Genomic DNA, 27,558 nt, shown 5'->3' on the forward strand with positions numbered 1-27,558 from the left:
GATGGTTGTTCTCAGGGAAAGTAGACCAACACAAGAAAAGAATCACACAGCCTCTACTCTTTGGGTATCCCCAGTGGAGCGGTAGTGGGTCCTTTCTGGTCAGTATTTCTCTTTTAAGTCAAAGAATAGCCAGAGGCTCCCCTCGATGTAGTCATGGCTTCTAACTTGAAATGTAGATAGCAAAGTAAATTAACAGGGACAATAAAACACTGAGAAAACAAAGACAATGCAGTGAAAGAAGAAAGGTTTAAAAAATATGTCAGTATTCACTTTGGGAGGCCAAGGAGGGCGGATTACGAGGTCAGGAAATTGAGACTATCCTGGCTAACACGGTGAAACCCCGTCTCTACTAAAAATACAAAAAATTAGCCGGGCATGGTGGTGGGTGCCTGTAGTCCCAGCTACCCGGGAGGCTGAGACAGGAGAATGGCATGAACCTGGGAGGCAGAGCTTGCAGTGAGCCGAAATCGAACCACTGCACTCCAGCCTGGGCGACAGAGTGAGACTCCGTCTCAAAACAAACAAAGAAACAAACAAACAAACAGTCAGTATTTTCTTCATAGAGATAAAAAATTGTATCTATGAAATAAGAAGAGGATGGTGTAAAAAAAGGAACGAGTTTTTCCTCCCAGCTTTGTTGAAGTGCGATTGGCAAATAAAAATTGTGTATATTTAAGGTGTACAATATGAAGTTTTGATATACATATACTTTGTAAAATGATCACCATAATCAACCGTATCAGCAGCCCTCACATAGTTGCCTTTTTGGTGGTTGGAACACTTGAGGTCTACTCTCTTGGCAAATTACATTTCTAACTATAGTCACCATGCCATACATTAGTTATTCAGAACTTATTCATCTTATGACTGAGACTTTGTGCCTTTGAACAGCAACTCTTTCTCCCCACACTCCAGTTTCTGATAGTCATCATTCTACTTTCTGTTGATATGAGTTCAACTTTTTTTTTAGATTTCACGTATAAGTGAGATCAGGCAGTGTTTGTATTTCTGTTTTTCCTATTTCACTCAGCATAACGTTAATTTTTTAACGTTCTAATTTTTTGTATTTTTAGTAGAGATGGGGTTTTACCGTGTGAGCCAGGATGGTCTCGATCTCCTGACCTCGTGATCTGCCCGCCTTGGCCTCCCAAAGTGAATACTGACATATTTTTTAAACCTTTCTTCTTTCACTGCATTGTCTTTGTTTTCTCCTGGTTCATCCACATTATCACAAATAGCAGGATTTCCTTCTTTTAAAATGCCAAATAACATTCCATTGTGTACATATACCACATTTTCTTTAGTCTTTCATCTGTTGACAGAATCTCAGTCTATTTCCGTATCTTGGCTACTGTGAATAATGCTACAATAAACATGGGAGCGCAGATATCTCTTCAAGTTAGTAATTTTACTTACTTTGGACGTTTACTCAGAGGTGTAATTGCTGGATCATATGTTAATAATATTTTTAATTTTTTTGAGAGACTTCCATTCTGTTTTCCACAATAACTGTATCAATTTGTTTTCCCACCAACAGTGTGCAATAGTACCCTTTCTTACATACCCTTGCCAACATTTATCTTTTGTCTTTTTGATAATAGCCATTCTAACAGGTATGAAGCAATATTTTATTATAGTTTTGATTTGCATGTCCCTGATGATTGGTGATGCTGAGCATCTTTTCATATACATGTTGACCATGTGTATGTCTTCTTTGAAAAAATGCCCATTCAGGTCCCTTACTCATTTTTTAACTGGATTATTTGTTTTTTGGTATTGTGTTCTATGAGTTCCTTACACATTTGGGATATTAACTATCTTGCTGTTTTCCTTTATAATTTGATTATTTTCTGTAGTAGTGTGCTTTAATTCCTTTGTATCTTTTGTGTATTAGCTGTAGATTTTTGCTTCAGGGTTACAATGAGGCGTAAGAGCCCATTTAAGCCAATAACAACTTAACTTTGAATGCTTACAAAAATTATACTTTCCCCTCCCCCATTTTATGTATTTGATTTCATAATTTACATCTTCTTATATTGTGTATCTATTAGCAAGTTATTGTAGCTATAGTTATTTTTAAGACTTTTGCCTTTTGACCTTTAAGCTAGAATTAAAAATAATTTATACATCTTGATATTACAATATTAGAATATTGTGAATTTGACTATATACTTACCTTTACCAGTGAGCTTTATACTGTCACATGTTTTCATTTTATTAGTTAGCAGCCTTTTATTTCAATTTGAAAAACTCCCTTTAACATTTCTTGTAAGGCAGGTCTAGTGGTACTGAACTTCTCCAGTTTTTGTTTGTCTGAGAAAGACTTTATCTCTTCTTCATTTCTAAAGGATAGCTTTTCTAGGTAAAGTATTCTTGGTTGCCATTTTTTCCCCAACACTTTGACTATATCATCCTACTCTCTCCTGGCCTGTAAGGTTTCTGCTGAGAAATCCTCTGATGATCTTATAATGTTCTTTTGTATTTGGTGAGTTTCGTTTCTCTTGCTGCTCTCAAAATTATTTCTTTGTCTTTGATTTTTGATGTTTTTGTTATAATGGGTTTGGTGAAGTACTCTTTGGGTTGAACCTGTCTGAAGACATTTGAGCTTCATGTACCTGGACGTCCATATCTCTCACCACATTTGGAAAGCTTTCAGCCATTATTTCTTTAAATAAATTTTTTGCCCTTTTCTCCTCTCCTTCTCTTTGCATAAGACTTATACACATGGTTCTCAACTTACGATGGTCCAACTTAAAACTCATCAACTTTATGATGCCATGAAAGTGATACACATTCAGTAGAAACCATACTTCAAGTACCCATATAATCATTCTGTTTTTCACTTTCAGTACAATATTTAATAAATGACATGAGATATTCAGCACTTTATTATAAAATAGGCTTTTTGTTAGATAATTTTGCCCAGCTTTAGGCTACTGTGTGTTCTGAGCGTGTTTAAGATAGATTGGCTAAGCTATGATGTTAGGTAGGTCAGGTGTATTAAATGCGTTTTTGATTTATGATATTTTCAACTTATGATGGGTTTATTGAGACATAACCCCATTCTAAGTCAAGGAGCATCTCTAGCAATTCTTTTAATGGCATCCCACAAAATCTGCAGGCTCTCTTTTTCTCTTTCTCATTCTTTTTTCTTTTGTGACAGGATAATTTTAAGTGATCTGTCTTTGAGTTCATAGATTATTTTCTGCTTGATTGAGTCTGCTGTTGAAGGCCTCTATTGCATTTTTCACTTCATTCATTGTATTCTTCAGCTCTGGAATTGGTTTGGTTTTTTTAAAATGATTTCTTTTTGTTGAGTTCATTGTTTTGTTCATGTGTTGTTTCTATGGTAATGTTGAGTTATCTATCTCAACAAAGAGAAGTTATTCTCTTCTAGCTCACTGAACTTCCTTAAAACAATTATTTCAAATTCTTTTTCAGGGAATTTGTAGATCTCCATTCCTTTGGGAGTGGTTACTGAAAAAATGTTCTTTTGTTGGTGTCATGGTCCTTAGTTAGTGTCACAATTATTTTCTGTGTTCCCTGCAGTGTTACCTTGCTATCTTTGCATTTGAAGAGGCAATTACCTCCTCTAGTCTTCACTGACCAGCTTTGAGAAACACCTTCACCTATCAGTTTGACTAGGGATTCTGAGACTCTCTCCTAACTTTTCTATGAATATGCCCCCTCCATACCTCTTATTCTGTCTTGGGGGATGAATTATTAAGATTATCAGCCTTCTCTTTGTCCTGCAGAGCCAAGCCAGGTGCTGAGATCCTCTCATTTGTTTTCCCAGGATGGTGCCCTGAAATACTCAACTTTGTGTACTTTTTTCCAATCTTGCCAAGTCAGGCTGTCTGTCTGCATGTACTTGTAAACCTCCTGCTGAGATGCACACTTTCAGTCCATGAGGCCACAAGTGGGAAGCTGGAATGGGGGTAGGGGATATATGTGAGGCATGCGTACCATTGCAAAGGCCTGTGGGCCAGTTGGGGAGTCTGCAGGTGAGTTGTCCCAAGTCGTTTTGGACAAGCTTCCTGATGAAGTTCATGAAGCAGTTAATAAAAACTGCAGCCCTTTGCTGAATACTGAGTCTTGGTTGCTATGAATCTCTTCTCTTCTCTACTCGCAATCTCTCCTAACTGCTGAGCTCTGCCAACCACCGTGGTACTTTGAGTGGCAAAAGAAAGGTGTAGCCCTCTTGGGCAGCATTCCACATGACTGGGGAAGCCAGGTACTCACTTCCTATGTTCTCACTTTCTCTCATGGGAGCAATCATGGGCTGAGAGATTCTCTCTTTGTACTGAGCTGTATTGCCCTAGGGGAGGGGTGACATGGGTATAGTGAAATTTTTCTTCTTACCCTCTTTAATGTGCTTTTCTCAGATTTTTTTTTTTTCCCCACAAAGTGTGTTGGAACTTCTTTGCTGGATTCTCAGACTCCCACAAAGGTAGTATGATCCATGAGTGGTTGTCAAAAGTGATGCTCTGTGGGGAGATAATGGTAGAAAACTCCTATTTCACCATTTTGCTGATGTTACTTATACTGAGCTTCTTGAGAGTTAAAAATATGGTAACAAGAATAGAAGTTTCAATAAAAGATCTGTGTGATAAAGTAGAGCAAATCTCGAAAGTAGGTAGAAAAGAGGAGAGAAAAGCTAGAAGACAAAGAGAAAACAGAGGAGATGTTTGTAGAAGGTCCGACATTTACTTAAAAATTCTAAAAAAGGGAATAAAAAACCAAAATGAAAAAACAATGCCTAAGAAATAATAAACATATTCAACAACAGATGGACATGAGTTTCTAGCTAGAAAGCATCAACCAAACTGTTCAAAACAATAACATTTGAAAGTCCCTCACAAAGCACAATATTTTTAAATTCCGGAATGCCAGAAATAGAGATTTTAAAGCTTTCAGAGAGAAGAAATAGGTCATATACAGAAAAGAGAAATCAGAATGGCATGGAACTTTTAAACAGCTACCTTGGAAGCTAGAAATCAATGAAGTGCCTTTATATTACTGAGGGAAAATGACTTCCATTCTAGAATTGCTTTTCCAGATAAACTATGAATCAAGTGTTAGGATTAAAAGACACTTTGCAATGTGTAAGGTTTTAAAAATGTTACATCTCATGGTAACTCTTCTCAGTTTTTGTTCAACCGTATTGAGAAAATAAAACAACAAATAGAAAATCATGGGATACTGGAAATGGGGATCCAATACAGGAGAGAGCTGAAGGGAATTACTAGGCGGATGGTGAAAGATGACCCACAATGACAGCTGTTTGGCAGGTCTAGAAACTCAGTACGGGTTGAAAGGAAAAGGCGGAAGTCTCCATGGTGGATGTTCCTAAGAAGAGTGGAACTGAGAGACTACTAATGGATTCAGGTATATTGAGAGAAATTCTTAGGGCTCCATGGGAGAGTTGGGGGATAAATTAGTGACAGGCACATAGAAAACTAAGCAAAAAATAATGTTAATCCCAAAGACAGCAAAAACAAAGAGAGACAATTCCAGAAAAAAGCCACAAAGTTGTACAAGAAAGAAAATAAAATCATAGTATGATCACTTCAGTGAATAATACATAGTTATAGTATTGGGAATGGTGATGTTGAAAATTTAGTTACAGTGTTAGAAATGCTAGTATTGGAAATTTAAGTATTTTTAAAAATACTTAACAAAAGCATAATGTAAATGTGTTAGGAGAACAGAGAGAGAGGAAGGGTAGGTAGGAAGGAGACCTGTGTGGGGATATTAAGGCCAGAGTAGACAGTCAATAGATAAGGTATAAAATGCAAAAATCAGAATGTACTGGTTTACAAACATTATTTTTATATATGGAAGGAAATAACCAAGAGAGATATCCCAAAGCTGAAAGTGATTGGCCTCAGGGAGAAGATAAGGGTTACAAAGAGAGATAATGAGAAATCTTGTTTTTCCAGTATAAACCTTGTGGAACTATTTGATTTTTTAAAAGATGTTTTATCCAAATTACTCTGATAAATTTAAACCTAAGTTTAACAAAGGAAAATAAAAGCATCTTCTAATCTCACTCTCTGCATATTATTTGTAAATAGTCTGGTGAATATTCTTTTGGACTTTGTTTGCTATGTGTAGTATAACAGAAATATAATTTTTAATTTTCCCATGATTAGATAGTACTATGCAAATTGTGTTCCATTTCTCTTTTTCACTTGTATCTTGGATATCTTTTCCACCTTAGAGAGGGTAATAGTAATACTTTTTAACGAGTTATGTTTTACTAGTCACAACTGCAACTTTTTGCATTGGAAAATAGCAGTACCTATAAGTAGAAGAATTATTAGGGGCCCCATTTATTTGGGCCTTCCCTTCAGCTTACTCAACTTTGGGTATCATTCGTTCAAACTCCTACTCAGGTGTTAATCAATAAGGGCTTAATAAAATATGACTTTTTTTTTTTTTTTGAGACAGAGCCTCGCTCTATTTCTCAAGCTGGAATGCAATGGTGCAATCTAGGCCCACTGTAACCTCCACCTCCCAGGTTAAAGCTATTCTTCTGCCTCAGCCTCCTGAGTACCTGGATTACAGGCATGCACCACCACACCCAGCTAATTTTTGTATTTTTAGTAGAGACGGGATTTTACCATGTTGGCCAGGCTGGTCTCTAACTCCTGACCTCAAGTAATCAACCCGCCTTGGCCTCCCAAAGTGCTGGGATTACAGGTGTGAGCCATCACACCTGGTCTAAAATACGACTTCTCCCAGAGATGTTTATGACTTAATAGATAACTCCCGAAGATTAAAGGACCTTATAACTTTAAGAATGAGCTACTAATGAGGAAATTCCAGGTACTTTCATAGAAAGTAGAAGAGATCGTCTTTGGGTAGAGGATATCCATTAGATATCTTCTCTCGCTCGCTCTCTCTCTGTGTATATGTATATTAAATATATATAAAAAATTATATATAAATATATAATTCATACATATACATTCTATATAAAATATATGTAAATGCTATATATTTCATATATAAAAATTATATATTATAAAATTATATATTATATATAACATTTTATATATATATATATATTTTTTTCCCTAACCCTGCTTCCTGTATGAGAAGGGGAACTCCCTATTGTGAGTGCCCTGTCTCCCTATAACCACAGACAACTAGGGCATGGGCACCTGCTCCAGCCCTGACACCCTTCTGCCCAGGGCTTTGATCTTGAGAGAGTAACACAGAAATGGACAGAGGTGCATGTTTTGTGGTGGTATGCCATGTTAGCAGTTGCATCCCCACTCTTCCTCCCATTTTTCTCATCTGGTGTCCATGCTGTCATCCATTGCTGTTTGTTCTTGCTACCCCCTCTCTGGCTTTGGAGGTGGGTCTCTGCCCTCCTAGTACATCTCCATCTTAGGGCTGAGCAGAAACCTAGCTCTTTCATTTCCACAGTGCCAAGAGGTCTGGCTGCACTGTCTAAGGAGAAAGTAGCAATGACTGGAGACAGTGGAAGAGGAACACACATCAAAGAACAATACTGCACAGGATAGAACCACCTTTGGGTCTAGGGCAGATCCATCTTGCTTATGACCTGCCTTTATGTGACTGGCAGCAGCAACTATGCCTTCAACCCTTCCCTCTCCTGGAAGTTCTGTAGTCATCTTCTGTATTGATTTCAGACCCCAAACAGAGCAAGAAGTGTTTCCCCTCATACCTGCATAAGGACTGGCCTCTTCTTAGGATGACCGGTAGTGAAAACACCATTTCTCTTCAGGGGAAATCCTACCCTTTCCACCGAGCTTTGGTCAGACCCTGTGGCTCAGATAAGACTATCACAAAGGAGTTTTAGATGGGTACCTTTCCTCAACTCTGGGGAATTGAGTCTGATGACTAACACTTGGCCACCCTAACAAGAAAGATGCAGTTAACAATGCTGCCTGTGATTAGCAGTTGGTAGTCTGTCACTCAACACTTGCACCTGCCTATCTGATGGAGGACCAATATACATGCTCGGTATCTAGCTGGGAATCGTAGTCCTAATAGCCAAATGAATACCCATTATTTACACGCAAAAGTTCTGACTGAAGCTGGAGTAGAATACATAGCTTAAGTCCAAGGCCGATAAGGCCTTTCCTTCTTATCCTCAATCTAAATCCTGGGACCCCTATGCTCAGGCATGTTACTAGGTAGTGAGAGACAAGGAGCAGATGCTGCATTCATTTGCCCACCAGTGATGTGAGCAAGGATGATAGGCTTGCCTCAGCCATTCACCTGTGGATGGGCCAGGAGAGCCCATATGAGTAACACAGCTCATGGTATAATAAAATGTCAAAGGATGATCAATCAGATTAGCTTCTCCTCTTTTTTCTTCCCTGTCTGTGGAGGAGTGGGTAAAGGGTGGAGGGATAGAAGGAAGTATGTCCTCTCAGGAAAAGAAGGAGGAAAGCCTTCCCTGCAACATCTAACAGATTGTCTGGAACACGGTGGCTACATAGTAAATGCTTATTCATGAGAAGCAGCAAATGATCAGATTCTTATGAGAGGCACAAAAAGAAAAGGAACTCAGAGAAGGCTTCTTGGAGGAGAGTGCATTTAGAATCATCTCCTCCATCCTTCTGTGGCCTGTCTGCATCTGGGGCACAGCCCATAGAAACTTCAGTAATTAAAATGTTTTCCTAAGTAGTTAATTCACACTAAGTGATATGATCATGAAGTATTACTACCTGTCATTACTTTGGTTGGGTGTTGGCTAGATCTTTTGGATCAATTAGTAATAGTCATTGAAGTGGGATACAAATCATGATATGATCTGGGATCTGGAAGTTCTTAAATTTTATTCCACTAAAATTATCTCATAAAACTCAGGCCTTCTGAAAGAAGACAAATCTCAATAAAGCTTCCAGGTACACTTGACAAAAGGAAAGGAAATCTCAATAAAGCCTCCAGGTACACTTGACTAACAACTGAATCATATCCAAAAATTATATGCTATGTATGGAGGCTTTCAACTCACTACTCTTCTCAGTAAGTCACCCCTGCAGCCAGCCCACACCCACACACAGATTTTTGGATGACAGGTTGCACAATTGAAAAAATGTGGGTGTCTATAGAGTTAATCGTAGAAAGGAAGAAAGGCATTGAGGTGGGAGCATTGTGTATGCAGAAGGAGTGTGCAAGAAACATTCAGGGGATGGTGAGCACACCCATTTGACTGACTAGTTAATCTGCTCGTTAATCTGCCTCTCTGTCAAAAGAAAGCATTTCACTCCAGTCCTGAGAAATTGCCTTCCTAAGGAAAGAAAGTTATTGATGGAAATGTAGGGGTGTTTGGGGAATATTACTAAAATTTGTGTGTAACCAAATTTGTGAACTTCTAACAAATGTCCCCCTGTAGACCTGTAAGAAACAATATTAGGGTTGACCCACTCAGTTCAGGCTTTTTTTTCTGTTAAAAAAAGCCAGCATTTCAAGCAGTGAGTAGACCAGTAGGCTTTACCCCAGGCCATATAGGTCAACAAACCTGCACAAGGGATCCAAATCTTTCTCAGAGTGATCATACCACTGTATTAGAGTTCTTCAGAGAAAATGAACCAATAGGAGACGATATAGATATATAGAAAGAGACTTATGAGGACCCGATTCACTCACTGGATTATGGAGGTTGAGAAGTCTATCTGACACCTGCAAGCTGGAGGCCCAGGAAAACCAGTGAGGTAGTTGCAATCCAAACCCAGAGGCCTGAGAACCAGAGGGGCCGGTGGTGTAAATCCCAGCCAGAGCCTGCAGGCCTGACAACTGGGAACACTGATGTCTGAGGGCAGGAGAAGATGGATGTCCCAACTCAAGCAGAAAGAGCCAATTCACCCATCCCCTGCCTTTTTGTTCTTTTCAGATCCTTAATAGATAGGATCGTGCTTACCCACATGGGTGAAGACAATCTAATTTACTCAGTCTACTGATCCACATGCTAATGTCCTCCAGAAACACCCTCACAGACACACCCAGAAATAATGTTTCATCAGCTATCTGGGCATCCCTTAGCCTAGTCAGGTTGACTCACACAATTAGCCAACATACCAACCTCACACTTATTTATTTATGTATTTATTTACTTGTTTATTTATATTTTTATAACTTTTATTTGAGGTTCACAAGTCCATGTGTAGTTTTGTTATATAGGTAAACTTGTATCCCGGGGATTTGTTATACAGATTATTTCATCACCTAGGTACTAAGCCTAGTACCCAATAGTTATTTTTTCTGATCCTCTCCGTCCTCCCACCCCCAACCTTCTAATAAGCCCCAGGGTCTGTTTGTCCCCTCTATGTATCCATGTGTTCTCATTATTTACTTCTCACTTATAAATGAGAGCATACAGTATTTGGTTTTCAATTCCTGTGTTAGTTTGCTAATGATGATGGCCTCCAACTCCATCCATGTTCTTGCAAAGGACATGATCTCGTTCTTTTGTGTGGCTGCATAGTATTCCATGCTAACCTCACCCTTTTGTTGTTAGGGCAGGCTCTGGGAGCTTTGGGATAAAGGAGACCCTTAAAATTTGCCCCCTTCATTTAGTCATACTAGATACAGAGCCTCAAAGTGGTCAACAGGACCCACCAGCTGCTCCCTCTCCATCTCTGTACTCAGGACTCCTTATCTTGTACTGTGAATGAGCTTCCACCACATGGCAGAGGGCAAAGCGGGGATGGCCACAGTCAGCTCCAAGCTCATGTCAACTAAGCCTAGCAACCTTGGGAGAAAAATGATTTCCCCAATCCATTTCAGAAGATTTAGAAATGTGAGAAGGACTGATTACTATGGCTTGGGTCACTTGCCTATCCTGTCAACCAATCACCTTAGCCAGGGGGATAAGGATAGGCCATGCACTAATTCTCTCAGAGGGATCAGCAGGGACATGGAGTTGGCAGTCCCATCAGACTCACATGGGAAGCATAACAAGGGGGCAGCAATCCCATGAATGGAAGTGTGTTGTGGAGCAAGGCTGTTATCCAAAGAACCAGAGGAGAGAAATGCTGATAAACCAAAGTAGCAGATGTCCCCAAACTAGGAAAGCTAGAAAAGAGGGCAATGAAATTTGAAGTGAAAAGTAAGAAGCAGAACTTGGAGAAACTCCCAAGTAGAAGGCAATACCTTCAAAAGATTTTAGGGTACTGGAGGCTTTAAGTGTGTATGGGGGAGGAAGCTGTTAATGGCATTGGACAGGCCTTAACACTGCTGGAAAAGTGACTTCAAGAGCCAGTCACATTTCTTCCTACATGAAGGTCAGTGGACTCTTCCTGGCTAGAAGAACAAGGATACTGACCTGTGGGGGGCATCATGGTTTGCTTTTTTTCTAACTTAAGAATAAAGATGTCAGGGTTTCTTTCCCACTGCAGTGGGAAGTTTCTTTCCCATGGCTGGAGATCACTGAACTGGTAGGAAGATTGCCAGGTTGGCCAAAGGAAATTGGCCGCTTTTGTTTAAGTCCTGGAGTTACTCATTGCCTCTAGAAAGGTCGTCCGCATCGTGATGTGGTGAGCTCTGATGGAACACCGTGGATGGGGAGTGGCACTGAATCTTTAGAAACTCGAAAGTGGGCAGGGAAACCACAGGGAAGTTTGGATCGACTGAAAGGACAGTCTGCTGAGTTCCTAGGAAAGGGAAATAAGTGGAAATGTCATTTTCTCCTGACGTAGCTCCAAGATAAAATTTTGATGTGGTGATACCAATCAAGCTCATTAACTTGTTTGGCACAGGTTACGGAGGTTGAATGATGGAGAATGCTTGGAGTATTGTGTTAAGAAGAATTCTGAAGCGATATTGAGCTCAGCCAGGAACAGTGCTATAAATGACAAAGCAAAACCTGCCAGTGTCATAGAAATGGAACATGGTAGTATGTATCTATCATATGTGCCATCCCCAGGGAATCTATTTCCTGAGGATTTCTCCCAGGAAACTATTAGAAAGGAAGAAAAAAATTCTATATGCCACAAAGGTGTTCTCCTCGGTGTTATTTACCATAGCAGCAATTTGTTCTACGGAAGGAGAATGGTCACTTGTCAGAATTAAATTGTTGATCATGAAGGCCATTTGAAAACATGAGAAAATATGGGACATAAAAAGCTGAGTAAAAAGAAAACATTTATATACATAATATTTGCAATGAGATAAAAGATGACATATCACACACACACACACACACACACACACACACACACACACATACACACACACGTAGTTTTGTGCATCTAGGGCTCATTTATTTCATGTTCACTTGTGTTTGAAACCCAGCTCCTATCACACAGTAGGTACACAATAAATACTATTCAACTATTGTGTTGCTAGCTTTACATATTTTCTTTTGCAATAAAAATAGCTTTTCCCAAAAGGAATAAAAACTAAAACAAAAAACTCAAACCTCCAAAAGTTAACGTGTTGGTTTTTCTTCTCAGAAATAACAATTTGTTCTGCTTCTCATCAGTCCCGGTTAGGCTCTCTGTAGGACTTAACCAAGCAACTCCTAAGATCCAAGTTCACTTAAATTCCTACAAGCAGCGGTACCACCAATAAAGACTTCTCTACTCTTCCTTTGCCTCCACATGCCCAGGCTTGGGCTTCTGATATTGTGAAAGCATCCACATTTATTTTCCTACCAGAGATTGTGATTTGCCCCAAAGGAAGCTTTTTCTTCCATTTTGTGTAGCGTGAGCTGTAACTAACTATGAGAGTGGTCTCAATGGCATCTCCAAGGCCAGAGGAAAGCTGCTGATGGAATTCAAAATTCAGATCTGAAGCCTATGACTATGGTTACTGGGAGTGATTGACAGATTGAGGCCAGGTATCAAACAGACCTTAGATATTGACAGAACCTCTGCTCATTGGAATGACCTCTCACTATGAGGGCAAGTGATCAATTACTGTGTACCTTCACTAACTTCAGAAACTCTCCTAATATTCCCTAATTCCATCGAACAGTATTTTTTTTTCCTCCAAACCACACAAAGCACCCGTAGCCCTTCACTAGGAAATTAAAGTTTATTTTCAATTTCCTCAGGCAAGGCAAAAGCAAGGGTAAATTAACAGTCTGTAGCTTGTCTGGGACTAGAAAAGCATTGAAAATGTAGTGGGGAGTCACAATGTAGGAAAATTGTCCAAAGACAATGCAATATTTAGCTGATGGTAATCTCAGACGATACACTGGCAGGACAGTAGCAGTTGGATGAACGGGCAATATCTCTGGAAGCAAAGGAAAAGAGGAGAGGGGAGGCAGTTATTGCAAAGAAAAAAGCCATGGTTTATCTGTCTATACCAATCTAATATACTAGATGACACAGTATCTGTCCGTTTCACTGGGTCCAAAATAGTCAACTCACTGTCACATGTAATTTACTCATTGTAAAGTAATAGTTTTCTGTCTTTATTTCTCACCTGAATACCTTCTGTTCCCAGCCCTTTCTTTTTAATAACATCATCTTTTTCTTACCATGACAATAATTCTTGCATGTATCTATTCTACACATTTTCATTGAATTTCTACCATGAGCAGGCACTATGTGAGGCACAAAGGAAAGAATGGGCAATAAAAAATGGTCAGGGATTGGCCGGGCGCGGTGGCTCGTGCCTGTAATTCCAGCACTCTGGGAGGCTAAGGAGGGTGGATCACAAGGTCAAGAGTTCGACACCAGCCTGGCCAAGATGGTGAAACCCTATCTCTACTAAAAATACAAAAATTAGCCGGGTGCGGTAGCAGGCGCCTGTAATCCCAGCTGCTCAGGAGGCTGAGGCAGGAGAATCACTTGAACCTGGGAGGCAAAGGTTGCAGTGAGCCGATATTGTGCCACTGCACTCTAGCCTGGGTGACAGAGCAAGACTCCATCTCAAAAACAAACAAACAAACAAACAATGGTCAGGGACACAGGTAAATTAAAGAGATAACTACAGTTCAGTGCTGTGATACGAGGATGTAGTAGGGGCTCTCAAAGCACAGAGGAGGGGGCCTAAGCCAGGGTGAGGAAGGCTTTTTGGAGGGGGCAATAGATAAGCTAGTTTTGAAGATAAAATGGCTTAGATGGTAGAGGAAACATCCTATAGCACCTTTGATCCCTCTTAGATAAAAGAGCTGTTAACATATATGTGTGTTTTCCTTCAGTATTTTAAACACACACATACATACACACACACACACACACACAGAGATTGGATTTATAGATATCATAATGATCTAGATGTACATAGATTTATAGAACTGTGATCTATATAGGATTCGATGTTGTTTTTCCATGTCTTTAAACATGTGTTGAAAACATGGATTTTGATAGATTAATATTATTATATTCAATAGATGTTTCATAATATTTTTGATCATTCTTTGTGTCTGTCAGAGTTTTTGTTTGTAAGCCACAGAAAACAACACTGGCTATATTAAGCAAAAGATGAATTTACTGGAATCATATTAGGTAGCTGTAGGATCTATGGGAGGCAAGGAAAAATAGGCTAACAAAAGGGACAGAAATCAAGATAGGCTCAGCAGTGGGACCCCTAGCCAGGGCTGACCACAGAAACAATCTGTCCCTGGAATTTTTGTTTTCTATACTTAGGTTTCAATGTTCTGAATAGGGGCCTCTTGCTGACCAAGTCTAAGTGATGTGTCTTACTTTACCTACAAGGGGACAGAGAGTAGGAAGCATTGCTCCATTTGATTCTGTAGTGAGAAGTAAGGCCGTGACTCCCATTAAGTGTCCCCACTGGGGTCCGTCTCTCAAACAGCAAAGGCATTAGGATGTGGTTAGCAGGAAACCACCAAGAGCATCTTACTACCTCCCCATTGTTAGATGTTTGGGCTGTTTCCTTTTTTCCCCTTTTCTATTGTACTACAAAACTATGAAACATTTTTTTTCTCCAAAATTATTGAGTACCTCTCTGATTATCTCTAAGATAAATTCTCTAGAAATTGAATTTCTGGATGAAAGAGTATAAATATTTTCTCGTCTCTTAATAGATACTGCCAAATTGCTTCTTTGAAAACTTGCATCAGTTCAAGCTCACTCTTGGAGTGGGTATGAGGTGTGCCTGGTTTCTTACCCAGCTTTGGCATGATTATTTTTAGGAATCATCACGCCCACGCCTTTCTAGGCTGTACTCATTTATGCAGCCTGTACCTCACTTAAATTATGGTTCTCTGAAGTTGAAACACCTAGTGGCAAAGTGAACAATTGAGCAAAGAAGTTCTTTATTTTCTTACGTTTATTTGTGATAATTACTTTTATTGATTTTCTTCCTCATTAATTTGATTAATACAGGGGCTGCTTCTTTTAATATGCTGTACAGAAGCTGTTTCTTTTTCTCTTCTGGAAAGATAGCATTTACAAAGCAGCAAGTGTATCTGAAATAACGAAAGATTGAGTTCTAGAAATGAGGTTCTAGGAGGTGCTCACCTTGGCTCGGCAGGTGGCTCTCATGGATGCTGTCCAGGGTATCTCTCCTGGGAATGGGGGAGAGCTCATCTCCAGAAGCAGGTCCATTCAGAAGTCGTAGCAGTGATTCAAACCCTATGGCCCCTAAGTTGGGAGGAACACGAAACCCAGAGAGGTGATGAAATATTTTGTGACTTTTGTATTAACTTAGAGGAACATCTTTCTAGCAAGAAATTGGAACGCATGAAAAATATTAGGGCCTGGGCTTCCATCAAGAGAGTCCTGATGATGCCCAAGAAGGACAATTGATGAAGAATCAAACACAGGGGATTTTAGGGCAGTGAAACATCATATGGCAATTGAAGTATCATATTACATGTAATACTATAATGGTAGATACATGATGTCACACATTTGTCAAAACTCATAGACCCATATTGCACACCGAGTGAGTTCTAATGTAAACTATGAACTGAATAATAATGTATCAATATTGATTCATTAATTATAACAAATGTACCACACTCATGCAAGATGTTAATAACAGGGAAAGCGGTGTTGGGGTAGGGGACTGTATATGGGAACTCTCTGTACTATCTGCTCAATTTTTCAGGAAATGGAAAACTGTTCTAAAAAATGAAGTCTATTAACTAAAAAACATTTCAAAAATACACCCAGAGAAGTACAGTGTATTCAAGAAGTAGCATTTGACTAGAAGTCTGGGTCCCAGAATGCTGGTCCTGCTTGGCCATTCACTAGCTGTGTGGCTTTGGAGAAGTCACTTCACCTCTCTGGATTTGACCATAGAGTTGGACCACATGATCTTTAAACCAATTCTCCCTTCTGATAGCATAAGATCTCAGGATTACTTACTTTAGATTTGTCACCCTTGTCCAGATTTTGAATGTCAGTAGTAATCAAAACACGCCTTTCACTTTGCTGTCTGGCAAGAAATAATGGAATGAATAAAACACAAGTCTTTCTCCCTTACCCTGGAGCTCAGAAGCCTCTCTAGAGCTAGCAAGACCCATATAAAAGTCAGGCATAAGGCAAATAAGGCAAGCTGATTTTTTTTTTTCCAGATAAAGTTGATTTTGTTTTCTCTTTGCATAATTTGATTTTAATGTTCTGCCCTTGTTAAGTTCTCTCCCACTTGTAGACATTTACACAATGGGTTATAATCATATTATTGTATTGTTGATCATTAACCATGGGTTAACCTTTTAAATGGACTTATGTAGCTTATTAAGTATGCCATTCACGAAGACTAGAGATAAGGCCTGGTTTTGGATCATGGGTATGAACAAACATCTCTGGGTATCTGTGCTTGGCAGGTAGCCAACTTGATGCTGAGCTCTGATTGGTTGGATGCTCTTGGGGCCATGCGACCTCAGGTCCAGGCAATGGTGCACGTTCATGGGTTGGTGGGCTGAGGCAACCTCACTGGTCTTGAAGGAATGTCGATCTCATTGGAAAGTGTATATAGCAAAGAATAATTTTCAATTTTCCCTAAGTAAATATCTGGCAAAGCCTAGAATTGGATCATGTCCAATTCTGCAGATAAAATGCCCCCAAACACATTTGCCCTGAAGCAAGGCTGAAAATATATGCACATTTATATTTGTCTAATTTAAGCAAATCTCATTAATGTGAATAATGCAGAATAATGTACAGTGATGTAGTGGTTTATATTCTCATGCTCGTCTAGAAGGGAGTTCATTATGGTCCAACAGGAGGTTAGCACTTACTGAGGCTCTTTCTATATGAGGTCTTTACACATGTAAGCTCTTACTTAGTCCAGGAATAGCAAATACACAGCAGCACTTGTACCTCAACTCTCCCTCCTAAGCTCAAAGCAGACATTACTAATGTAAAATGACATTCTTGCCTGCAGAGATGGCAGTAGCCCTCAAAGGGGGCTTGTAAGAAGAACCTCCCTGCCCAATGAAGTCAACAAGCTTATCTTCATGGGAAGCCACCTTTCCTGGAGAAGAAAGATCTTGCTTCTTGGAGATGACTGTCTTTAAGCTCATGGACTAATATACAGGTTGTTAAATTGACTTTCATCACATTCTTAGAGGCTTCACTGAGTCCCCAGAACAGAGGTCAGTGATTGTTAAGCACCCATCCTTTCTGGAAAACATAGATGCTAGACATATCCTTGGGAAGTTTCTGAGAGAGAGAGCAAAAATGGTCCCTCATGTCCATCATTCACATCCATGCTGTGTAAGAGAAAGAAAACCAGACATTTAAAGATAGAATTAAATGAAGGGATGTCTTGGGAGTGAGTAGTTCTCTCCAACCACCACTACTACTTCCAGTCAAATAAAAGAGCTGCAAGAGTAAATGGTGGAGGTATTTGGGATGCGTTCCTCTGCCTAGAAGATGCTGAAAGCTGGAGGCTGGCTGGAAATGACAGTGATGGTGGGGCTAGGAGACAGGGTGGCAGGAGGAGCAACAGCACTTATATCATTTGTGGGGCAAGATAAATGGGTTTTCCCGTGGGCTGAGTAGACAAAGAGGAGGGCAGTCAGGCTCAGCCTCTCTGAAAGGGCTCCACCCCAGAGGGCTGCCTGTCTGTTTTTTTTAATCCAAATGTCAGTTCAAATGTTACATCCTCAGAGATGCCTCCCCTGACCACCAGGGCAATAGAGTGTTCCCTGTAGTCACACTTTATTACACCACCTGGTTTATTTCCTTGATACTACTTACAATATAAACTTATGTTTTCCTTTGTTAGTTTATTTATTGTCTGGTACCTGTCCAAAGTTTCACAGGAAGAATTAGAGGTGGAGAAGTGAGGATTTGGGGAAGGAATCTCAAAGAGGATATTCTTTACAAAGTAGAATCGTCTTACTAAATTTAAGTTCCATGAGAGCAGGACTTTATTCATCTTATTCACCACTATTCCAGGTACTTGGAATAGAACCTGGCACATAGTAGCTACTCAACAAAAATGTGTAAACTAAGTACATCTCTGCAAGCAAGAGCCCTAAGAGATAAATAGACTGGTTCTGAGAATGGCATTTTTTCCAGTCCATGGCCTGCTTGTAAATGTCTGTGTTAAAGGGTGTAGAGGGAGAAGCAGGTAGGAACCATAAACTGGAATACATTTTTTGTCCTCTCTGGTTTTCTATTATGCCTGTGCTTCACTGTCTGGATAACCAGGAAGTAACACTTTAGGGAAGGTTTTTCCTTCTCCTTTCCTCCTAGTCTCTTCTTATAATCTGCAAAGTCTGCTGGCCCCTGGAAACTCACATGGCCACTTAGTTGGTTTTGATTGATTGGATTGGCAGTGATGAGCTCTCCCCAGCTTTGATATGCCTCCAGGCTTCAGGGAAAGTTGAGCCCCTGGCCAGATGTTTGGAGACAATTTGGAAAGGTAGAAATATACAAAGGATATGCATTTGCTAGTGTTATTTGTGGCTTTTGTGCACATCCTCCTGAGTCATGTTAAATTAAAATCGTTTACTTTAAGCAAGTGTGTGTCTTCAGTAATTGGGACCACCAAAAAACAAATTCATTGAAAAAACATGGGTAAACCAGGGTGTTGTAAAAGCCATTCATTTCTCATGCTTTTGGTTAGAATCACAAATTAAATATCCATAAACCTAGTCATACAGTGAAGTGAGAAATTACAGCCTTTTCTTTCTGTAAGAATTTTTTGAAAGATTGAAATAAAAATCAAAATACATTTGAACAGCACTTTCCAGTTTACCAGCACTTCTACCTATATTATATCATGTGGTTGAAAAAAGACAAATCATTTAGTAAACTTTAAACTGATAAAGTCATAAAGCTGAAGAAACTTCTGGCTGTTCAGTGAGTAAATGAATGTTTGAGTGGAATGTGGAGACAGAATCATCATGATGATTAGATTAGAATTAGGATTGTACATCAGGTTGACCTTGAATCATGGATCACATAACAGAAAGTTAGATAAGGCTGCTTTGAGAACTAAAATGACCAAAAAGTGCAATCATATCCATGTTAAGGTTTGTGGAGCCCAGAGTAAGACTAATAGAGAGACCTATTTACATATGTATGAATATTTAAAATGTGTAAATAAAGCCAGAAAACTGTTAAATTAAAATATAGTCGATCCTTCTACCTTGACAAGTAGGACTTCATGACTCTCTGGAAGGCCAGATTTGAATTGTGAATTCTTGGATGCCTCAGGTGGATGTTTCTGACGGAACATGGAAGGGTAAGATGAGTCTCACTTGGTGCCACCTCCTTCCCTTTTCACTCCCAGCTCTATCTTATACCACAGGGACCTCAAGTGCAGGCAAGTGGATATCCCAATCCCACATCCAATCTCCATCCACACCTCGTCAGAAAGGTGGGCCCTGGGGAAGAGGTCTGCCTGGTCCTCAGAAGTGAACTCAAGGCCATTAAGTCAGGCAATTCCAGGGAGCTGGGTACTTAGTATGAAGAAGATGGGTGCAGGCTCTGGGTGCACATGTTTCCTTGGGCCCTGAGAGTCCTCACTCCATAAGGAAAGGTATAGTCAGAGGAGGAACAAACAGGCCTCTCTAAAGTGCAGGAACCTGGGCAGGGCCCCTTGTACCTGGATCTAAAGGTAGTACCAAATTTAATGATAGTTAGTGCTATGGTCTGAATGTTTGTGTGCCTCCCAAGTTCATGCATTAAAATTCTAACCCCCAAGGTGATATTAGGAGGTGAGGCTTTGGGAGGTGATTAGGTGATGGGATTAGTGCCTTCTATAAAAGAAGCCTGAAGGGACCTTCACCCCTTACTCCAGATTAGGTTACAATAAGAAGACAGCTGTCTATGAACAAGGGAAATGGGCCCTTATCATATGCCAAATCTGCCAGTGCCTCGATTGTGGACTTCCCAGCCTCTAGAATTATGAGAAATAAATTTATGTTTTTCATAAGCCACCTACTTTCGGGAGTTTTTGTTGTAGAAGCTCAAACAGACTAAGATAGTTGAAGTTAAACTGAGCGTTGTTTGCTTCTCAACTTTTTTCTTAGGTACTCTTTCCTTTACGTGAAACATTTGTAAATAGTATAGTACCTAAAGCTACACTAACCAAAGACCTATTTTAAGTGATGCTCCATTTAGCTTTAAAACACATATTGAAAGGGGGCCACTTGGGATGAAGAATTCAGTAGTTAGGACAAACGAACCAAAATTTGAAATAGAAAACAGATAAAACATTCCATTTCTAGTCTAGACAGGTGAACTAAAAGAGCTATAATACCATAATAGTGTCTTTCAAAGTATAACTTCTTGTTTCCAAAACACTTTCACTTGTATATGTATCATTGAGTTCTTGTGAAATTAAGATATATGTACTCCAGACAAATATAAAAAGGAACACTTGACACTGTGAGGAGTAAATTTATAGACTCCATTAGCCAAGGAATGGTGGAAATGAGAGGTGGAACAATGTAGAAAGAGAAATCAAAGGCACTAAACAGGCTTCAGCCTGGGCCAGCTCTGATCTTTGGATAGTGGCCCCTGAAGTGCTTGACTGAGAAAATCTTTCGTCGTGCCTGGCCTCAGTGGTTGGTAATAAATTAGCCATGACTGTTACAATCAAAGAAGGGGGCCATGACGGTATGTGGGCTGTGAATGTGCCACTTCTGGGCTGGACGAATGCACGTGGCTGACAGTAAGGGCAAGCAGGATGCTTGGGGTTATCCTTAATCTTTTGAGGTTGTTGACAAGGAGAACAATCAATGCAAATTCTCAACAAGAATTCTCATGTTTTTGAATATTTCTGTCTTTCTCTAGCAAAAACAATTTGGGTTTCTTGGAAAAAGAAGTTGCTTTCAACTTACTTTCTGATATGGAAAAAAGATGAGATAGACACCTGTTAAGGTGTTAATTGGTGATGACCGGATAAATAGAAGACCTGGATTCTTTTCTCATCTCTGTCACTAACTAGGTGTGTGACTTTGAGCAAATCCCTTAACCCCTCCAGACCTCTATTTCCTTGTCTCCAAAATAGGGATGTTATCTGAGTGATCTCTTAGAGCTTCGTGAGGCTTAAAGGAGTTAGTAACAAGGCAATCACTTGGAATATAAAACATTACACCGTTGTAAACCATTATGATTCCACTGAAAAATTAGCACATTAGTCTAGGGTAGCATTTCCCAAAGTGTGTTTTTGGAACATCAGTTCTATGGGATGTCAACTGGTATTATGCTAAAGCTATCAAACAAACAAACAAACAAAAAAGTGTTTTCTGGCCAAATAAATTTAGAAAACTCAAGGCTAAACGAGCTTACATAGGTATTTTACCACATAAATTATTAGTCTTAATAATTTAATGTGCATTGTGAATCATTAAAATGAGGAAATTATATGCAGTAGTTCAGACACTTCTGTGGACATAAAACTCTTATTTTGTCAACATATTAGCCTTTCAGAACACAGTCCTTTGGAAATTATTAAACAATCTACTCTTCAAGTTCTCTTCTGACTTGAATGCCCTCTGATTCATTCATTTATTCGACAAATTATTATAGAGTCCCTGTGATATGCCAGGCACTGTTCAGTGTAAAAAAAAAATACATCAGTGTACAATACAGAAACAAATGCTTGCTTTCATGGAGCTTACATTCTAGCAGGATTTGATGTCACTCACTCAAAGTGTACTCATGCTTAGAGAAGTCACTGCTATCCCTTAACTCAAAGATATAAAGTTGTAAAGTAGAATCATTAAAAACAGAGAAAGGCCAGTGGGGAAGGATAGTTTGTGGGGAAAGTAGGGAAGACTGCGTATCACTGTGCCTCCCTATCCCTCAGCCTCTGAGTCGAGGTTAAACTATGAACTCAGATCTGAAGAAGCAGATGACTTCTGCATCAGGGGCACACAATCCCATTTGTTTATTTGTTTATTCATTAATGCCACTATTCAGCATATAGTTATAGGCATGATATATGTCATACACAACAATGCGTAAGACCCAATTTGTACCCCCAGAGCTGACTTCCAGGTGGGCAGGCAGATCAGGACGAGAGATTGTGCCTGTGTGTTATATGTGCTATGGGGGAAAGGACAAGGTGATATGGGGGCACATTACAGGGGCACTGAACCCTAGACATCAGAGAAGACATCTTAAAGTGACATTTAATTTAAATTATCCAGAGGGCAGTAGGAATTTGTCTAGTAAACTGGCTTAGGGTGAGTTGGGGGAAGCAGTGAATAGGAAAAGCACTCTAGTCAGTGGACACAATATGTACCTAACAAAACTCCCATGACAAGTTTTACACAGTGGAACTGGCGCTAAAGACATATGTATATATTAGAGTTCTGTGTATGACTTTCTTTGAAAAAGGTTCTGTTGTTGCAATAAAACTTGAAAACCATTAGTGGTTTCCCAAAGGAAATTTTTGAGGCTACTGTCATGTTTATAATTCTTAAATTCTACTGCTTACATAAGTCTTTCTGTCAAAAGTATTTGCATTTTCATGGGGAATTTTGGAAGACTGCAATTTCTTTCAAATCTGAGGTGCACATTGCTGCTGGCAGATGGTATTCGTTGAAATGATTTTGGTTATAAATGACAGAAACCTCAATTCAAGATGACTTTAGCAAAATAGGAAATTAATTATCTTACATGACAAAACAATTCAGAGAACGTTTGATCCAGAGACTCCAAATCCAGTCTCTCTCTCTTTCAGTTGTCTGGGCTTCATTCTCAGTCTCAGCATGGCGGCAAGAGGGCTGCCAGTGTCTCCATGTCTGCATCTTTCATGTCCAATTCTAGTGGAAAAGAGGGTTGTCTTCCTGAAGCTACCACATAAATCCTTGTATTCACTCTGATTGTACCATCTTATCTCATATGCTCATTCCCAAACCAATCACTGTAGCCAAGAGGGTGAAACTACGGAGATTGGATAGGCCTGGATCACATAATCCAATCCTGGAGCAGGAAGTATAGTGCCATCCAAACCACATGACTGAGAATGATTTCCTAAAAAAATTCCTAGGGCTATAAGCAGAATAGGCAGGGAGGCAGAAGGGGAAGGAGACAGAGAGAGAGATAGGGAGAAAGAAAGAGAGTCAAGAAAGAAGGGAAAAAAGAGAAGTATCACAGAAAAAAGGAAGAAAAAAAATCTCCCATTTCCTTTTAACAAATGTAAAAAATGCATAACACTATGAAGAATTTTTGGTTGTTAGAAATGGAAGGGAAGTAGGAAGAAAAGAGGAAGCATTGTGAATTGACACTAATTAGATGTGAGTATTCCTGAGTCTGCCGTTTATCAGTCTATAGGTAGGAAAGGAATTTAAAGATCATCAATTCATTGGATGCTTGAACCTCCTTCAGCTACACAGCCAGCATACAATCAACTTATGTCCTTAAATACCTCCCAGTGATAGGAAACTCATGCCTCTGTTAGCTAATCACTTCATTGCTGAGTATCTCCCATTGTTCGTTTATTAGTTCTCGTAATGATCTGAAGTCTTCCTCCTTGTAACTCTGCTGGCTTCAGTTCTCTCTTATCCATGAAGGGAAAGCCTAATTCAGTGGGAGTAAACATTCAGTGGGGATAAACTGGTAGACTATGACCAAATCTGAATCTAGACAAGGTCGTTACCCAACACAATAAATTAAATGTGGTTGACTGTGGGTGCTTTGGGTGGGCAGGCACAGCTCTTTTCCTATAGCCCTACAACTTCCTGCTGTTCACTCCCTGGGAACTTCGTATATTTATGTTACCTGCCTGGACTGGGAAGGGATGTGATTTCACAATTCCTGGTCTAATTCTTCTTTCACATAGTAGTTGATCAGGCACTTGAAGGCTGTTATGTGATGGATAAAAAAAGGGGAGAAAGCAAAAACAGAAAGAAAAAGAATGAAACTGGAAGTAATACAGTCTAGTGAGTTCTTCCTTAAAGCATCACCTTGAGGGTAATGTTTACTTTCTCCAGTGATACTGCTTTGGCTCAAAAGGATTTTCAAACTCCTCTTGGAATATTTTTCAGAGCCTGAAGCACGTTCTTTGAATATCCTCAATGGTGGTGAATCCTCATTCTTTGGGGGTGGTTTTGATTTTTGAAAGAAGCCAGAAGTCATTGAGAGCTGAGTGTTGATCAACATGGTGGCTGCTGCATCTGCCTCATCTTTCTTGTGTCCAAAGCAAAGTGCAATGATGCGCTCATGAGTCTGAGATCCTTGTAGGTTCCTTTTAATTAATTCATTCGTTTATTGTTTTATTTTAATTTCATTAACTTAATAACCAACACTTTCACATGTTTCACATTTTCAAAGGCACAAAAGAATATATGGTAAAAAGTCCTTTTCCTTTTCTTGCCCCCCAGCCACCTGGTTTACCTTCCGTGTTTTGTGTGTATCCTTCCAGAAAGAGCCTACTCCTATCCCTTAATTGACTTGAAGAAGGCCCAGAGAGATATCTCTAAGTAACTGAAGAACTGCTTGAATGCCGGCTGAAGAGCATTGCAGTGTGTGTAAGCTCTGATGCGTTTATGCCAAATGCAGGCGTCAATACTTTATCCTTAGGACCCTGAGAAGTCTCTGTAATAGGAGGCAGTTTCCTGAGCTATGCGAGGTCAGGTGGGTTATTTTTCTCTTGAGCTTTGGTTTTCTCATGTGTAAAATGGGGATAATATCAACAACCTCCTTCACAGGTTATTATAAGGATTAAGTGCAATGATGTATGAAAATGTTCTAAGGATGTTTATTGTATGTATTGACTTAGCTCAACCACAGTACCCAGTGGTTTAGTCAAACACTAGTCTAGATGTCTCTGTGAAGGTATTTTGTAAATGTGATTAACATCTGCAATCGGTTAACTTTAAGTAAAGCAGATTACCCTCCATATTGTAGGTGAACCCCATCTAATCAGCTGAAAGCTTAGAGCAAAAACTGAAGTTTTCTAGAGAAGAAATTCAGCATTAAGACTGTAGCCTAGATATCCTGCCCAAGTTTCCTACCTGCTGGCCTGTCCTATGGATTTCAGGTTCAAGACTGCAACTTCAACTCTTACTTGAATTACCAACTTCCTGGCCTGCCCTACAGGTCTGGGACTTACCAGCTGCCACAATTGTGTCAGCCAGTTTCTGAAAATAAATCTTTTTTTCTCTCTCTCTCTCTATATATATCTATATACATACATATATACATATATAGATATATATATAGTCTATTCTACTGATTCGTTTCTCTGGAGAACTCTGACTGATACAGAGGGAGAAAACTGCATTGCAGTGAGGCGGGTGTTGAAATAAACCTAGGTTTTAGTCCTGGATCTCTCTCTGACTGGCTAAGCAGCTAAGCAGCCCTGGGAAAGACTCCTGATACTACTGAGCTTCTGGTGTCATCACCTGCCTAATGCCTCTCAACATTGCTGGGAAGATGGACATCATGAAGATGATTCGTCAAGCATCCTATATGTGCAGGTTATAATTATTTGAGTCCGCCCTGCTTTGAAAGCACACATATCCTTAAAGTCATGCTTTGGTGGCTCCCAGACCTATAACCTCTTCAGAGATGTTTTCTTCCCAGGCAATGATTCTTGGCTCTGTCTCTGTGAAGCTCATAGTCAGGTAATGAAATCCAGTGCAGCCTCAAGTAGTTGTCAAGGGGGATAGACGGCTCCACCCAAGGCCTCAGTGGGCTCTGCACCCACAGGCAAGGGGAAGCAGAGGGAGGAGCGTAGGGGAAAGTGGAGGGAGGAACTTATGGAGGCAGGAGTAGGGGCGGGGGAGGGGAGGGGAATGAGAGAGGAAGGAGGACATGTGTTAAGATGGGTCCCCAGGAGTCCAGGGCTGATTTGCTGGGGTAGCTGGGTCTGCTCTAAATATTGCAGGCTGATTGCAGCAGATTAGCTGGGACCTAAAAGGGGCCTTGTCAGAGCCCATGAATCCAGTGCTGAATTTTCTGCTATTTCTCTTATCTCGGGATAGAGGCAATCAAAACAGAGAGGACTGGGGATGGCGGGGAGAAGCACTATGACTAACCTGCCTCCTTTGCCATCACAGTGCGTCAGAACACCACTCAGTCCCATTTCCACTTGTTTTCTGCTCTGCCAGGGATTCAAGAACTGGCACTTGAGAGGGATGAAACTTTCTGTGGTGTCTAAGAGGTCCCATGTTGCTTCCCACCCCACCCTGGTGTTCTTTGTTTCATCACTCAAATCTTTTCTTTCATACCACTTATCACAAGCTGAAATTATTTGATAAAAAAATTATTCACCAAAAACTGCTCTCTCCACCAGAATGTGCCACTTTATCTTATTTGCCTGCCTCTGTAGTGCCAGTTCCCAGCAGAGTGGTGCATGGTAATGCCCCTAAAAATATTTATTAAGGAATGGGATGGATGGATGGATGAATACCATTTACAAAGGGCCCTCTTTGTGCCAGGCAAGAAGCCCAGAGCTGTACAGGCATTTCTCATCTGCTTTTAATGATAGCTCTGTGAAGAAGGTATGATCATCTTTATTTTACTGATAAGAAAACTAAAGTCCAGAAAGTCAAGTAACAAGTCCATGGTCACACAGTCAGACCTGGGATTCTAATCTAGGTTTGACTGACTCCAAAGTATATGTTCTTAATTACTATACCATGGATAAAATATGCATTTTCTGCCATGTGGGCATCGATTGGCAGTTGCTGCCAGGAGCCCTTAGCTGAGAAGAATATTGAAGCAATGTCCAAATTGGTGGAGAAGAGTGCAGAGATCAATTAGTAATGTCTGCAAGGGGTGAAGTAGAATGTCTAGCGGCACATGTGCCATCTGTTTTTCATTTTAACACATATTATATTGCCTCCCTAAAGATGTGAACTAGAGGCAAAGGAAAAAAAAGAGAGAGAGAGAGAGAAACTAGGAGGCAGAAATGCTTGACTTCTTTTCTGGCCCTAGTTTTCACCCCTTCTTGTTGAACTTATCATTTCTTTAACATGAGAACACATCTATCTACATGCTTATTTGGAGGATGGAGTGCAATCAGAAGTAGGAAAAAGCTTTGAAAAGTCTTGGAAGCAAAGGTTGTGATATTGCTTCTTAAGCTGACTTTATGATGCTTGAGGGGCTTCGGATTACCTGATATTTCTGTGGGACTCCAACACTCCTGGCAAAGATGCTGTTATTATTTCCCAAAAACCTTTCAAACAAATCAGGTGCAGGGAATGAGGAGAGGTGATAGGCTGCAGAGCTGGAC

The 27,558-nt window shown here is 40.0% G+C and overlaps 2 protein-coding genes across 5 annotated transcripts in view; one reads left to right on the plus strand and one right to left on the minus strand.

The window, feature by feature from the left end:
- The window catches only part of RNF145 (ring finger protein 145), a 347,885-nt gene that overhangs the window by 307,923 nt on the left and 12,404 nt on the right, over positions 1–27,558 (minus strand). The window lies entirely within an intron of this gene.
- The window catches only part of LOC106999016 (uncharacterized), a 252,474-nt gene that overhangs the window by 132,237 nt on the left and 92,679 nt on the right, over positions 1–27,558 (plus strand). For 3 of the 4 annotated variants that reach the window (XR_013394981.1, XR_013394983.1, XM_077937409.1), the window contains one exon: positions 17,293–18,875. The exons of the other annotated variant lie outside the window; for it this stretch is intronic. Coding sequence is in view for 1 of the 3 variants with exons in the window: in XM_077937409.1 (XP_077793535.1) it covers positions 17,293–17,324 (32 nt within the window). In the remaining 2 variants the exon portion in view is untranslated. Of the gene's footprint in view, positions 1–17,292; positions 18,876–27,558 lie in introns of those variants that run through there. 4 annotated transcript variants of the gene reach the window in all.

The sequence above is a fragment of the Macaca mulatta genome, chromosome 6, assembly GCF_049350105.2.
Source record: "Macaca mulatta isolate MMU2019108-1 chromosome 6, T2T-MMU8v2.0, whole genome shotgun sequence".
NCBI lineage: Eukaryota > Metazoa > Chordata > Mammalia > Primates > Cercopithecidae > Macaca > Macaca mulatta.